General features: G+C 31.5%; 1 protein-coding gene across 1 annotated transcript; it reads left to right on the forward strand.

Annotated features, from left to right (window-relative positions):
- The first annotated feature begins 6,875 nt into the window (after positions 1 to 6,875).
- Positions 6,876 to 14,548, forward strand: LOC126656147 (uncharacterized). The gene is made up of 8 exons (XM_050350638.2): positions 6,876 to 7,297; positions 7,366 to 7,501; positions 7,616 to 7,685; positions 7,848 to 7,941; positions 9,953 to 10,166; positions 13,113 to 13,254; positions 13,912 to 14,082; positions 14,170 to 14,548. Exons 1-8 carry the CDS (start codon positions 7,036 to 7,038, stop codon positions 14,359 to 14,361), a joined length of 1,281 nt encoding a protein of 426 aa, XP_050206595.1. The 5' UTR covers positions 6,876 to 7,035; the 3' UTR covers positions 14,362 to 14,548.
- Positions 14,549 to 15,574: the final 1,026 nt, after the last annotated feature.

A 15,574-nucleotide genomic window follows, 5' to 3' on the forward strand; every position in this document is an offset into this window, starting at 1 on the left:
CAGGAATGCCTACAACCGTGTGTGTGGCACTCTCTGAAGCTGCCACCACACCTTTTTTATTTATTGTGGATAGAAAAATTAAACATTTTAATCCTTGGTTAATTAATTATTTCAGTCCCTTCATGCAATCATAAAAAACTTATAGCCCATAATTATTTCCTTCTTAACGCATATTACAACGAGCACCCATAAAATCATTTCTTGGTTTCTTCTGGGAAATACAAAGAGATTGGAACCCTTACAAAAGGGTAATTAGACTCATTTGAGAGGAAAATTAATTTAATAAATCGTATCATTATCAAATTCAAAGAAAATGAAACAACCAATTCAAGGGCTGCTGAATGAAAAAAAAAAATCGTCTGTCAAAACTTATGCTCTAGATGACTAAACAGCTCATCTGACTAGTTAAAGCTCTGGTTAGACAATAATTATCACCCTTAATACAATTGATAAGATAATCACGCGAAAAGAAAATCTAATTAACATAATATACATCCCTTGCAAAAGGGTAATTATACTTTTTTTGCCGGAAGGATACTACACTGCAAAAAGTAAAATTAAGCAAAATTGCAGAATAATGCCTATAAAGAACCCCAATACACTAACAGTGATTACTACAAACCTAATACAAAAAAAATCAAATGAAATGAAATGACTCATAAATCCAACACAGAAAAAATTAAAACAGAACAAAAAGGTGAGACAAAATTAGAAAAAAAGTAACAATTAAAAATGAGAAAAATTATATTAATAAAAAAAAGAAGGATAGAAGAAAAAAAAAAGGAAAAAAAACATGCCTAAATTTTTTTATTTGAAATATAGTTGAGCTTTTCTGATGTAAATGTTGGTTTAAGGCATATCTGTTGAGGTTTTAATTTTGTTGAAAGTTTTTGTTTCGTTTTAAAATTTTGGTTCAATAATATGTTCAGCCCTTGAATTGAAGGGACTGAAATGTTTAATTAATTAGAACTAAATAGTGTAATTCACCAAGAACTAATATGTATAATTTGTCTATTCACAATAAACAAAAAGCTGTGTGGTGGCACCCTTAGAAAGTGCCACATATACAATTGCAGAAACTCCTGCTGCCTAATGCAACAGGAAAATTTTGTTTCCTATTTAATATAAGGTTCACTTACAATTTATTTTCACTTTATTTATTAGTGAGTTTTAAATAGGGGTAATATAGAAAAATTAAGTGTATAAGTTAGATATTTTTTGAAAGTGGACAAAAAATTTGGGACAAAAAAATATCTCAAAATGGACAACTCTATTGTGACGGAGTGAGTATTTATTTTAAGTGGAAAATTTCAATAATGAATGTGGGTCATGCTAGAAAGTGAGTGAGACACTTTAGTGTTGAATCATCAGGTACTCTTCATCACCTGAAGGTGTACTGCATTGGCACCGTCGATTTCTTTATCATCACTGTAGATACACTAATTAATTGGTCTATACCAAAAAAAACTTGGTTTCTTATGGATTTTCCATGATTCAATTACCTAATGATCAATCATTGGACACCATCGATTCAATTTCTTACGAGAGGAGCTCCGCCTCCGGTTACAATACTCGGCCTCCGACTACAATACTCCGCCACATGGACGAATTTGGAGTTGTAGTTCGCACTTATCTTAAAAAATCACATGTTTGCCAATTTTCAAATCTAGAAAGAAACTATAATTTCTTTTCAGATCTAGAAAGAAATAAGAAATAATCCATTTTTTAAATCAATGTAACTGTTACAAAGTTGCAGAACATTATTGTTTGGAGAAGATGTGATGTAATAAGGTACACAATAATAATAATAATTTAGTAATTTCTTGTTAAAAGGGGTAGAGCTGAAAAGGAACAATTAAAAAAGAGGGATTTTTGTAAAAAAATTATGTTGATTCAATTTTTAAAGTATATGGTGATTTTTTCTCTTATTTTTTTGGATTTTTTACACAAATCCCCTAAAAATGCTATGTTGTTTCACTTTTCCCTCACCATTTTGATTTTGGCAAAAATCTCTCAAAAAAAATAAAAAGTTTACAAAAATCCCTCATAACCCAAAATAAAAGAAAATGAGACAATATTGTCCTTGGTATTTCTCAACATTTCATTGGTCTATGTTTGAGTCAATCAAATGATGACACGTGGCAAATCTAGATTTGGTTAGACAATCTAACCAACCGCCACCGACAAACGGCCAAATTCTGGTCCGACCGGTCAGACCACCGCGGTCAACGCCGGTCAACGGTGGACCACTGCGGTCAACGCCGGTCAACGGTCGGACCACTGCGGTCAACGCCGGTCAACGGCCGGACCACCGCGGTCAACAGCGGTCAACCCGCGGTCAACCCGCGGTCAACGGCAGTCAACTATAGTGGTGAGATTTTAAAAGAATTAAATAAAATATAAATTTGCTATTAGTAGGAATAGAACCCATGACCTCTCATACTTTATCCATGTGTCTAACCATCAAAGCAAGACATGTTTGTTGTCTTTAATTACTCTTTAATATATATACATATACTCTTTAATAATGTATAAGGAAGCATTTAAACTAAATATAAACATATTAAAATGGTTGATTATAAATTATATATTATTATAAAATACTAATAAAATATTATGCTTGTTAAAATTTAAATTAATTTATTCTAATTAAATTAATACTAGTGTAAATTAAATATTAACTTAAAGTAAATTAAGTTAAAATAAATTTATAAATTAATGTATTAGAAACACAATTAACTTAATGTCAACTCGATATAAACTCAAAATAAATTATATAAGTTAATTTAATTGATATAAAGTTAGTTTTTAAAATTATAATAAATTACTAAAAAAATTGCTTTAAATTGACATGTAACCTTCATCAAGTTTACATTGAGTTGACATTAGGTTTATATCGAGTTGACATTAGGTTTACGTTGAGTTGATATTAAGTTACATTTCAAAATTAAAATAATTTACTATTTCGGATTGACATTAAATTTATACTGAGTTGACATTAGGTTTGCATGCATTGACATGAGATTTAGACTGAGTTGACATTAGGATTACATTGAATTGGCATTAGGTTTACATTGAGTTGACATTGAGCTGTCATTAAATTGATTTTAAGTCGACGTTGAGTTGATATTAAGTTAATGTTTAAAATTATAATAATTTACTAAAACATTTACTTTGAATTGACATGTAGTTTACATCAATTTTACATTGAGTTTATATTAGATTTACATTCACTTGACATTGAGTCGACGTTGAGTTGATATTAAATTTAATTTATATTAAGTTTAAATTGAGTTGATATTAGGTTTATATTGAGTTGACATTGAGTCATCATTGAGTCGACATTAGCTTTACATTGAGTTGACATTGAGTCGACATTAGTTTGACATTGAGTCGACGTTCAGTTATTAAGTTTGCATTCAGTTGATATTAATTTACATTTCAAAATTAAAATAATTTACTAAAAAATTACTTTGGATTGAAATTAGGTTTACATTGAGTTGACATTGAGTCGGCATTAGGTTTACATTGAGTTGACATAGAGTCGCCATTAGGCTTACATTGAGTTGACGTTGAGTTATTAAATTTACATTGAGTTGATATTAATTTACATTTGAAAATTAAAATAATTTACTAAAACATTACTTCGGATTGACATTAGGTTTACATTGAGTTGATATTGAGTTGACATTGAGTCGATATTAATTTACATTTTAAAATTAAAATAATTTACTAAAAAATTACTTCGGATTTACATTAGGTTTACATTGAGTTGATATTAGGATTACATTGAGTTGACATTGAGTCGACATTGAGTTGATATTAAATTTACATTGAGCTGATATTAAGTTAATTTTTAAAAGTATACTTACTAAAATACATTAAATTTACATTAAGTTGACATTAGGTTTACATTGAGTTGATATTGGGTCGTCATTGAGTTGACATTAAGTCCATATTGAGTTGACATTAAATTTACACAAATTACTGTAATAAAAACTTAAATAATTTACTTTCAATCTACTATAGTTTATTTTTGAAAGTATAAATTATAGAAAAATAATTTTATATAATAATATAAAATAATTTCATTTTAAATTTATAATTATTTATCAAAACATTTACTTTGAATTAACATTCAGTGAACATTAAATTTATATTGAATTTATATTGAGTTCACATTAAGTTTACTTTGAGTTTATATTGAGTTCACATTGAGTTAATATTAAGTTTATATTCAGTTCACTTATATTAAAATTACTTTCGGTTTATTTTATTTTAATAAAACCTTAAATAATTTACTTTCAATTTACTATTAGTTTATTTGTTATATTATAAATTACTTTTAATAGTATACATAATGAAGTTGACATTAAGTTATCATTGAATTGACATTAAGTCGTCATTGGGTTTATATTTAGTTCTTATTGAGTTTTTGCACACCACGGGGTTCCCACTACCACATATCCGACTACGACCACTAAACCATTATATTTTTCAATTTTAAAAAGTGAAATATTTTTACTAGTTTTACTTATATATTAATAAATTGTATAAAATATAAATATATGTATATTTTATTTTTTTATTGTATAAATATTTAATAAATAAATAAATTTAATTAGACTAATTTAATATTAAACTTAAAATAAATTTAATTTAAGTTGATATTTAGTTGATATTTAATTTATATTATAAATTAATTTCATTCTAATAAGTTAATTTAAATTTATAATCAGTTATACATATATATTATAGAGTAAATGTTGACAACAATTAGCCTTTGCCTTAATGGCAAAGCACAACCTCTCTCTTATAAGAGGTCAAGGGTTCAAATCCCCTCAATTCCAAAATGGTGTTTTATTTAATTTTTAATTATCTAACTAAAATTGGTCCAACCATTAAAAATGGTTAGACCACAAACCATTAATGGTGGTGGTCTGGGCGTTGACCGCGGTGTTCCGGCGTTGACCGCGGTGGTCCGGCCGTTAACCGGCGTTGACCGCGGTGGTCCGGCCGTTGACCGGCCAATAATGGTCTGACCGGTGGTGGTTCGGTTAGAATTGACCCGGTTTATGTAAAATGAGGAGAAATTATTAGGTGTAATGGAAACACAATAGGTAAAATACACCATAGAGATAAAATAGTAATCACAACTATTAAAAGGTAGAGATGAAAAGAATCTTTTAAAATTGAGAGATTTTTGCAAAAAAAAAAAGTTGGGTGATTTATACAAACTTTTGAATTTTTGGGTGATTTGGTGTAATTTTCTCTATTTTTTCCCCTTTTCTATTTTTATTGGAAAAAATTAGGAAAAATACTCTCTTTTTAAAAATAATAGGATTTCCTACCTCAAGAAGGAAAAGATAGAGAAAATACCTCACCCTTTTACTATAATTATTTTTTTTACTCTAAGACATATTTATATTATAATTATATCTATTTTTTATTATTATTTTACTCTAATTATATTTCTTTTACTCTAATCATATATTATCTGTCACTTTTTTTCTCTTTCTCTTTTCTTTCCCTTTCTTCTTCTTTCTCTTCTCTTCTCTGCTTTCTTTTTTTTTCGCCATTTTTCTTCTTCTTCTTCTTCTTCTTCTTCTTTATTCTTTATTCTTCTTTTCTTCTCCATTTTTATTCTTTTTTTCGTCATCGTTCCTTCATCGATCCGTTGTCGCTCCGCCATCGTTTCGTCTTCGCTCCGCCGTTCTTTCATATTTGATTTTAGCGATTTTTTTCTTAATTCGTGGTGATAAATACAATTCATTTTAACTTCCAGATCTAAATAAATTAATCTTGATTTTTTTTCAATTTTAGATCTAAAAAGCTGCATGAAAAACGATTTTATGATGAAAAAAACGATTTTCTGCACAAAAAATGATTTTCTACAAACAAAACAGCATCTGATTATCATATGAGTATCACTGCATTATCATCACATTATCATAACACTGCAGAAAAAATTATTTTTTTAATAAAAAAACAGCCTCTGATTATCATATGAGTATCACTGTATTATCATATAGTTATCATAATATTGCGGGGAAAATAATTCTGCATAAAATAATGTTTGATTATAAAATCGTTATCATAATATTATCATATTTCGTTATCATAACATTATCATATGATACCGAGATGATGATATTTATGGTATCAAGATGATAATGTTATGATAATATCTATGATTATGTTATGATAAAACAATATTTGATTATCATGTCAGTATCAGTATATTATCATGTTGTTATCATAACACTGCAGTAAGATAACTAGATGATAATGAAATATGATAATGTTATGATAATATCTATGATTATGTTATGATAAAACAGTATCTGATTATCATCTCAGTATCTGTATATTATCATGTTGTTATCATGACACTGCAGTAAGATAACTAGATGATAATGAAATATGATAAGATTATGATAATTGGATGATAACGTGCGCAAAAATATAATTACAGAAGGATTTATGATAACCAGATGATAACGGAGTAAAATCATAAATATTTTTAAATCCAGAGTAAAAACATAAATCTGAAAAAAACGTGAGGTATTTTCTGCAACTTTTCCGTGTTGAGGTAAAATGTGCAAATATTTTCATTTTTGGAGTAAATACCTAAACTTCCTTTTTTATTGTTTAAAACAGGCCCAGTCCGAAGATCCAATTAGCAGTGTTGTGGGGAGTCTAGCTCGAACAGTCAAAATGAGATGGATGGCCCAACCCATGCGATATTCTAGAAGCTAATATGAGAATGGAATATCAGTGAAAGTTGGATTGGATTAGAATATGATTAGTTTGTTTTTATCCTAATCTTCTCATAAAAGATAATTTGAAATTAAATTTCATTTTTTATTGTTATGTAACGAGGATGTTTTGTAATAAAATCAAAAAAGATGAGGTGGCAAGAAGATCCAGATTGGGGCAGGAAGCATTCTTAACTTTGGTCTGTGATCAGCAAAAATAGAAGAAGCAATCTAGGAGAAGCTCAAAGTAAATCGAAGAAATTCCAATTGTGTTAAAATGTTATCTTCTGTTATTCGGTGTATCGTTAGCAAGAGAATACTCCCAATTTCATCATCTGGATTCCGGACTTTGCACAACGTTGTTGGTATTGGTGGTGGGGATGATCATATCAATAAGATTCCGAACAATTCTAATTACCATGTCAGCTCAACTGATTACATGCGTGGAGTTGTGTTTTGGGAACCCAATAAACCACTTACCATCGAACAGTTTCAAATTCCGCGTCCCAAAGCCTCTGAGCTACTCATTAAAACTAAAGGTGACTCTTCTTTCTTTTTCTTGAGTATGTTTTATAACCGTTATTGACAGTGTATCTTTTCAGTGCAGCTTGTGGAGTTTGCCACTCTGATCTTCATGTTATAAAAGGAGAACTTCCATTTGCTAGCCCCTGTGTTATTGGCCATGAAATTACTGGTGAAGTTGTTGAACATGGACCATTGACAGATCGGAAAATTGTCGAAAGGTTCGTAACATTTGATTCATGCAAGCTTTCAGGAAAACAATATGTAACAGTTACTGTTTTTTCATTTGAAGTGTTGATACGACATAACCACGGATTTGTCTTTCTATTTTCCAGATTTCCTATTGGATCTCGTGTCATTGGAGCTTTTATAATGCCATGCGGTAACTGCTCATATTGTTCTAAGGTATGCTACTTTGAGATGTCATATTCTTCTGTTTTGACTTGTTTCCTATAACATTGTCAATTTGTCAAGAATTTTTTTGGTGATGCACTCACTTATAGTCATCTATGTCTTATAAGAGTATGCGGATAATCTGACTTAATTGATTTCTGTAATTGGAAACAGGGTCATGATGATTTGTGTGAGGATTTTTTTGCTTATAATCGAGCCAAAGGTACTCTCTATGATGGTGAAACTCGGCTATTCCTCCGCAACAATGGTATGAATCTCTTTGCTTAATATATTACATTTTTTAGCGTTTTAGTCCTTTTTAGTTAAAGAACATAAATTATTTTAATTGTTATATATGTTGCCTGACAGATAGTTGGTTAATAGAGCTGATATAGATGCCCATGCTCTACTTGTTGTATGCTATGCATACATAATTAACCCATGACTTTAGAACTTGAGGATATTTCTATTCTTGTCAATAACTCTAAGCAATAAAGTATAATAGCATGGAGGAGGGGATCCCTTTTCTGGCTACTATCATCATAGTAGTCTCTTATCTTCGCAAGAATTAGTTCTTAGAACTGAACCTATTACCTCTTAACCCCAAGCCCACATCCTTCTCAAATGTTCTTTTGTTCATAAATTCCCAAATTAATAGCCTGCACTTCAACGGCTACTTTTATTTTTGCTCATGAAACCAACAAACAGAGTTTCTTTTGGTACCACGCCAAATTAAGACATGCTATTTGTAGAAATGTTTAGTTTTGTTAAAACAGTAAATGTTCTCCATCTTTTTCCTTAACACCAGAAAGAAATTCATATTTTTTCTTCTAGGAATACTACTTTTTTTCAGTACACTGCGAAGCATTAAAATGCGGGCTTATACTTTATGGTAGAAAACCAATGGATGTTTTCGCTTCCTGGCATATTAAATTTTGCTGTCAACGCAGACATTTTCTACTTCGTCTGATCCATTATGAAGCTTAGTTTGTTAGTATGACATTAATAATCAGTGATGTATTATTTAAGATTTTGATTCTCTGAAGGCCTCTTGGATTTTCCTGTAGATCTTATATATCATTTCCTAGTAAGTAATACATGTGTACAGTAAAAGTTCATATATAAGGTATTGACCGCATTAGAGGTGTGCATCGTTGGTTCAGTTACCGAACCGACTATGCACACAAGAACAGATCGGTTCAATAGACTCAAGAAAACCAAACCGAATGAAAAGGGGAAATCGGTTCGGTTTCGGTTGGTTACCGATATATAGTGGTGTATCATTAGTTGGTCATGTGTTCGGAACTTGGGACGAGCAATTTGGTTGTTTATCAATTCTTTTATGGAAAAAAAAATCAAAATAACACAAACTTGTTGGAGTTGAGATTCAAACTCAGGCCAAATAACTAAATAACAAGCCTACTATTTAGAAACTTTAGAAGTTAATGATCTATTTACCAGATTTTAATGTATAGTAATATATTTAGTGTTTCACTATTTTCTTTCTCAAAATCAAAAACCAAACCGAATATAAGTAAAAACCAAAGTGAACCTATTATTTCGGTTTGATACGTTCCAAAATTTGATCCGGTTCGATTTTTGCACACCCCTAGGCCACATACTTTCACATGATGTCTTATAATTACCAACGTGCAATTGTTGCGCTCTTGCTTGTATTTGAGATAGTATCACTGTTACTTTGGATTGTCTGATATTCTAATAACCCTGAACGAATCAGATTTCAGGTGCTTCTAGCCATAAACCAATCATGAATTGAATGTAGCTTGGGTATAACTGGTGTCATGTGCCATTATTCCCAAAAAAATCCTTATATCCAAAATGTGTATAGATATTTAGGGGGATCTGGTGGGGCATATACGGTGAAGGGGTGAAGAAATTTATGCTGAGGTGCAAGGCTTTCTTGCTTGACCATAGTTTTCTAACTGATGATGAATTTGTTTTAAAAATGTTGCTTGACTGCATCTCGAAGAAAAATCTACACATGCATATTGCCACTTCTGTTACTTGCTTTTGTGTCAATTTGCAGCATATTAGTGATTATTGTTGGGCCTAAATTTACAAGCTTCAACTTATAGGCTTTCCAGTTTTGTGATTATTTTAAGGTTGATGTTTTTGTATTATTCTCATTGTCTATTATACAGATTTACTAATTCTTTTGTTAATATATCTGCTCTTTGGTAGAAAGGAAAATTCCTTTCTTCTTATGCAGAATATGTGATACCACCGGTTTCTCACAAGTATTCGCTTCTCTAATGTAGGAAAGCCGGTATACATGTATAGCATGGGAGGCCTTGCAGAGTATTGTGTTGTTCCGGCACATGGATTGACTATTTTACCAGACTCATTGCCATACACAGAGTCTGCAATTTTAGGATGTGCAGTATTTACTGCCTATGGTGCAATGGCCCATGCAGCAGAAGTACGCCCTGGGGATTCTATTGCCATCATTGGAATTGGGGGCGTTGGCTCAAGGTAAAGAGTAAATCTTTGTGTCATTTCAGCTATGCGTCAATAATATGATAAATCCATATTTCTCTTGAAAACAAACTTGCTAACTTGTATTATTTCAGTTTATTCATGTGGTGTCCATTGAAGTTCAAAACATACTCTCAAAATTGTTCAGCATTAGTAGTTCGCTAATAGGGTGATAATTAGGCCACAAGCATTTTTGATTGATAATTTGCTTACTTCTTCTTTCAAGAAGAAGAGTTTAAATACAAGTGAAATAATAACCACTGTCCTAATAACATGGACCACAACCACTAGTTGCAACATTCCTGCAACATCATTGCAACTTATTTGAAACTTAAATAATGTAACTGCTGGTCCTATTCTTAAGCAAGCTCATCTAACTACTTGACCAATTCAAAAATCAAATACTAAAGACTTAAACATGACTTCTTGTACGTGCATGACCATGCAAGACTTCATCAGTTATCATTACCCTTCCCTTTAAATGAACATGACCCTCAAGGTTCATGCTGAAAATTTGCAACTTCGTTGTTCCATTCATCATCATAATTTCCTTGAAGCATTAGTTATTGAGGCCCTTTGCATTTAGGCCCGGGTGTGAATTTTTCTTCACAATTGAAACAAAGTCCACAAGCTCTTTTCTTTTGCATTTCTTCCCATTGAAAAATGCTTTATAGGCATAGATGCCTTTGCGGTTGTAATAGTTGCAAGATCACTAAGTTTTTGTAATTGAAGGATTAATGAGCTTGTATTGTTGGTTTAATTGTTCATCCCTCATTCTAGCTAAGGTCGGCTTCCTTTAATGATTGTGGTTTGAACATGCGAATAACATCAGCTATGTCGGCCTTGCGTCTATCATCTTGAATCAAAAAAATTTAAATACCCAGAAAATAAATATAGTAAACACCCTCAAACAAGAAGTAAAGAGCCTTCAACAGCCTTAAGACAATTAGTAAAGAACCTCAAGTAAGGAGGAACGACCTCAAACAAAGCGGTACAACCTCAAACACAAAGCTACATGAAATAATTCACAAAAGAGGTAATATATTTACTCCCTACAAACGGAGAGGAGAAAAAAATTTAGGTTGAGAGTAACCTGCAAACGGATTAAGAGTTTAGATTTATGTTTTATATTTTTTTATTAAATATATATATTTAATATTTTTTAGATATAGGTGCCTTACATCGATCAGTCGAGCGCTTTTTTTGCGCTTTTCGCCTGAGGCGATATATGGCTATCTCACCTTACGTGCGCCTAACGTCTTTAACTACACTGATACCATATAGAGAAGCATAATATGGAAATTATATTCATTGTCTTAGGGTTACAACAGCTGGTGATATAAGCAGACGGCATAGAGTCCTAGAAAAGGAAAATAATTATAATAATAATTATAGAAACAACTATAAGCTAGCCTTTAAATTTTGCACTAATAATCAGATCTAAACAGGAAAATGTAACCATTGTTTATATATAGGCACTTATAATAGGAAGTTAACTAACCCTTGGTATTCGTTGTAAAGTGTTCAAATGATTGTGATCTCTTGTTTAAGAAAATCAAGAAGTCTAAATCATGTGTTTGTAGTTGAAGGTTTATATTCTTTCCTTCTACTTATGCCCCTTCTTGGTAATATGAGAGTAGGAGTTTTTTGTGTACTACAATGCTCTAGTATATATATATGAGTTTATGTGCGACTCGTAAGGTTTGCTTCACCATAAATCATTTAACAGTTCCTAGTTCTTCCAAGGGCAGATTAAGGTGTCAGACATGAAATTTTTGTTGACCTCATTTACTATGAGATTTCTGTGATATTAGGGCATGCTTTATGAAATTCTTCTGGCAGCATCTATTATGAAGAATGATTGATGTTTGTCCTATTTTGAGATCGAATTCCATGTCATTGAATATTGTGAGTAGAAGGAAAACGAAATTTCCTCAATGACATACATAGCATTTGTAAAGATAGTCAGTGTCTCCTGCTCTAAGTTGCACAGACTTGATTGAAAGCTTGTAAAATTGGTTGATTAAAGAGCTTCAATCGAATCCCTCTTCATCGGCAAACATAAACCTGACAAAATGCCATTATGTAGAACTTCTAGGGACTAACATTATTGCTGGCGATCACTGTTGTCATAATTGTACGATTCGCGATTCGAATCTTACGATTCAATTCGATTCGATTCACCCATAAAACGATATGAATCATTGGGTGAATCGAAGAATGGTCTGAATCGATGCCGAATGATTCGGCAGCGAATCGGTTAATCGAGCGATTCACTACGATTCTTAAAAAAAATACTTAAAAATGAAATACAAGAAGAAAAATAATTGTAGAGAAAATTTCCAATACGGGTATGTATGCTCCTTTAATTTACTCTTCTTCTTGCAATCCTGGTTTTTTTCTTCGTTTTAGCTTTCACGTGCTAGACGAAGATGGGTCTGTATTCTTTTTTTAAATGAAACTGTACTCCGCTTATTCTTTGTGAATCAGATGCTAATTTTGACAAAAATATATTCTTAGACTTAGTCATGTTACATACCCACAGTATATGCCATTTAGCAATCAGCATTATACTTTCCACCTGGCCTCTTAAGACACTTTTATTGTTTAACAATTTTATAATTCATATTTTGAAATATACATGAAATTTCATATATAATTTATGTGAGTATATTTTTTATAAATAATATTACAGATATAACCCGAATCTTACCATTCACTTCGATTCTCGATTCACCGATTCACTAACCAAGCATTTCGATTCTCGATTCATGTCCCGATTTGGCAACTGTGGGCGATCTTGACTGCTGGTCTATAAATTATGTATTCATATGTAGTTGCCTGGATTTGGATAGACAATATTCAAATACAAATACTTGCAACTTGCTATCTATTTTAACAGGACTAACCATCGCATAAGCATGACAAAACAAATGGCTGCAGTTGTTTGCAGATAGCACGGGCATTTGGTGCCTCTGATATTATTGCTGTGGATGTTCAGGATGATAAACTACAGAAAGCTAAGATTTTTGGCGCAACTCACACTATAAATTCAACAAAAGAAGATCCTATTGAAAGAATTAGAGTGCGTACTTTAAATTTGGTCAAATGCATGAGTAACTTTCTTTTCGTACAGTAGTACATTTCTAGAAGAATCTAGATCTCTGATCATGTTTAAGCGTTTTGCTTGTCGTTATGTCTTGGTAATAATGCACAAAGAAAACGTATTAATCTGTTTGTGGATGCAATTGCATTTGTTCTGTGGTTTCTTCTCTTTTCATATATTCTTCTTAACTTTAGGTGAAAATAATTTTCATGATTACCTGAATGCAATTATCATCTGCTATAAAAGAAAGAAATTAAATTCCCCTATTTCATGATTTTTTTCCTTTAATCTTTGCATAGTGCTTATTGGTTTCCCATTAGATGTACAATTTCATATCAGGGACAATAGCAAAGATTAGTAAACATGTTTTGATGGAGTTGCAATATAACTTTTGATTACTAGGTATGCCAATTTTTTTATAAGTTCTTAGATTCCTGATTTGTTAACCCTCACTAATAGTATGTTTAATAAATCGATTACAGTATATCCAATTATGCTTGCTCGAAAAGTTTACAAGTTTTTGTATAAACTAACTAGACGATATTCCTGTTAGAGAACAGGCTATATATTATACTTATGCGCTTGCTTATTGTTTTGTGTTTAAGATAATTGATGCTATGCTCTTTATTTTTGCAGGAAATAACAGGAGGAAGAGGTGTAGACATTGCTGTGGAAGCGTTGGGCAAACCATTGACATTTTCACAGTGTACGCAGAGTGTAAGAGATGGAGGGAAAGCTGTCATGATTGGACTTTCGCAAGCTGGTGCTGTTGGCGAGATAGACATAAATCGTCTTGTTCGTCGTAAGGTATGTATTATTCAATATTATCATTGCTAATATTGATGCAATTAACCATGAGGATAGCTATAAAGTATGCGGCAACTTGTGTAACAGATTAAAGTGATTGGGTCTTATGGAGCAAGGGCAAGGCAGGATCTTCCAAAGTTGGTAAAGCTTGCAGAATCAGGTATTTTCAATCTGAGTGAGGCTGTTTCGAGAAAATACAAATTTGAGGAGGCAGGCAAAGCATTCCAGGATCTCAACGAGGGAAAGATTGTCAGTCGAGCTGTAGTTGAAATAATGTAGATTTCCGTCATCGGGGTAATCTCTCTTTGGAGTGAGGTTTGGTTGTTTTTAGGTACTTATCATTCTACCATCATCTGCCAATTTGAATAAGATGTCCAAATCTATCTACTTTTGGATTGGATTTTCTGTATCCATGAATTCATATCCTAATGCAAAAGCTTTTCAATGAGTGCCATTGCCTCTGCTATTTAAGTCTCCATCTTATTTATAACTTACTCTAGTGTGCCTATATATATCTCTTGCTACTTCTGTATAGGACTTGTCTCACAGGATATGCAAGTGTTGTTCATTTTCTGTCATCGAAAATGGAAATGCAAATTATAAGATGTTAAAAGTATCTATATCCCTCCATCCGAAAGTATCTGATATCAAAAATCTTTTTTATGAGCCAATATATATGTATCATTCAAATTGTCTCCTCGTTGTATTGTTCTTGTAAAAATTGGATACACAAATTATACTATAAATTAATCTGAAAGAAATGACAGAGAATTTTAAATGACACAAAAAATGTAAAAGTGAAAATTAGGGAAAACACTTAATTTTTTAAAATAATAGTAATTTTTACCTCAACAGGAAAAAAATACCTCACCTTTTTAGCATTTTTACTTTTTTACTTTAAGATTTTTTTTATAATAGTATTATTTCTTATTAATTTTTACTTTAAGCATTTTATTTTTACTCTAACATGTGTCTCTTTTTTGTCAGATTTTTTTTTTCTTCTCTCTCTTTCTCTTTCTTCTTCTTCTTCTTCTCCATTTTTCTTCTTCTTTTTTTTTCTCTCTTCATTTATTTTCTCCTTTTTTATCACTCCGCCGCCGTTCCTTCAACGATCTGTCATCGTTCCGCCATCGCTCCGCCTTCTCCCCACCTTTGGTTCGTCTTCGCTCCGCCGTCAATTCGCCGTTCTTCTACCTTTAATTTTAGGATTTTTTTAACTCGTGATGATTATTACGATTTATTTTAACTCTCCGATCTAAAAAATTGTTCTTGAATTTTTTCAGTATAATATCTAAAAATCTACATTGAAAAACGATTTTATGATGAAAAAATGATTTTCGGCAGAAAACAGCGTCTGATTATCATATCGGTATCACTATGACGTTATCATGTCAGTATCATAACACTACACAGAGAAAAACAATATTCTGTCAAGAAAAGTGTTTGATTATTATTTCGGTATCATTAACGTTAGTATGTCTGTATGATAATT

This window comes from Mercurialis annua, linkage group LG7, assembly GCF_937616625.2.
Source record: "Mercurialis annua linkage group LG7, ddMerAnnu1.2, whole genome shotgun sequence".
Classification (NCBI taxonomy): domain Eukaryota; kingdom Viridiplantae; phylum Streptophyta; class Magnoliopsida; order Malpighiales; family Euphorbiaceae; genus Mercurialis; species Mercurialis annua.

Coding starts and splice junctions, on each gene's coding strand:
- LOC126656147 (XM_050350638.2), top strand. CDS start 7,036: ATGTTATCTTCTGTTATTCGGTGTATCGTTAGCAAGAGAATACTCCCA. Junction 7,942..9,952: donor GCTATTCCTCCGCAACAATG/GTATGAATCTCT, acceptor TCTCTAATGTAG/GAAAGCCGGTATACATGTAT. Junction 10,167..13,112: donor ATTGGGGGCGTTGGCTCAAG/GTAAAGAGTAAA, acceptor AAATGGCTGCAG/TTGTTTGCAGATAGCACGGG.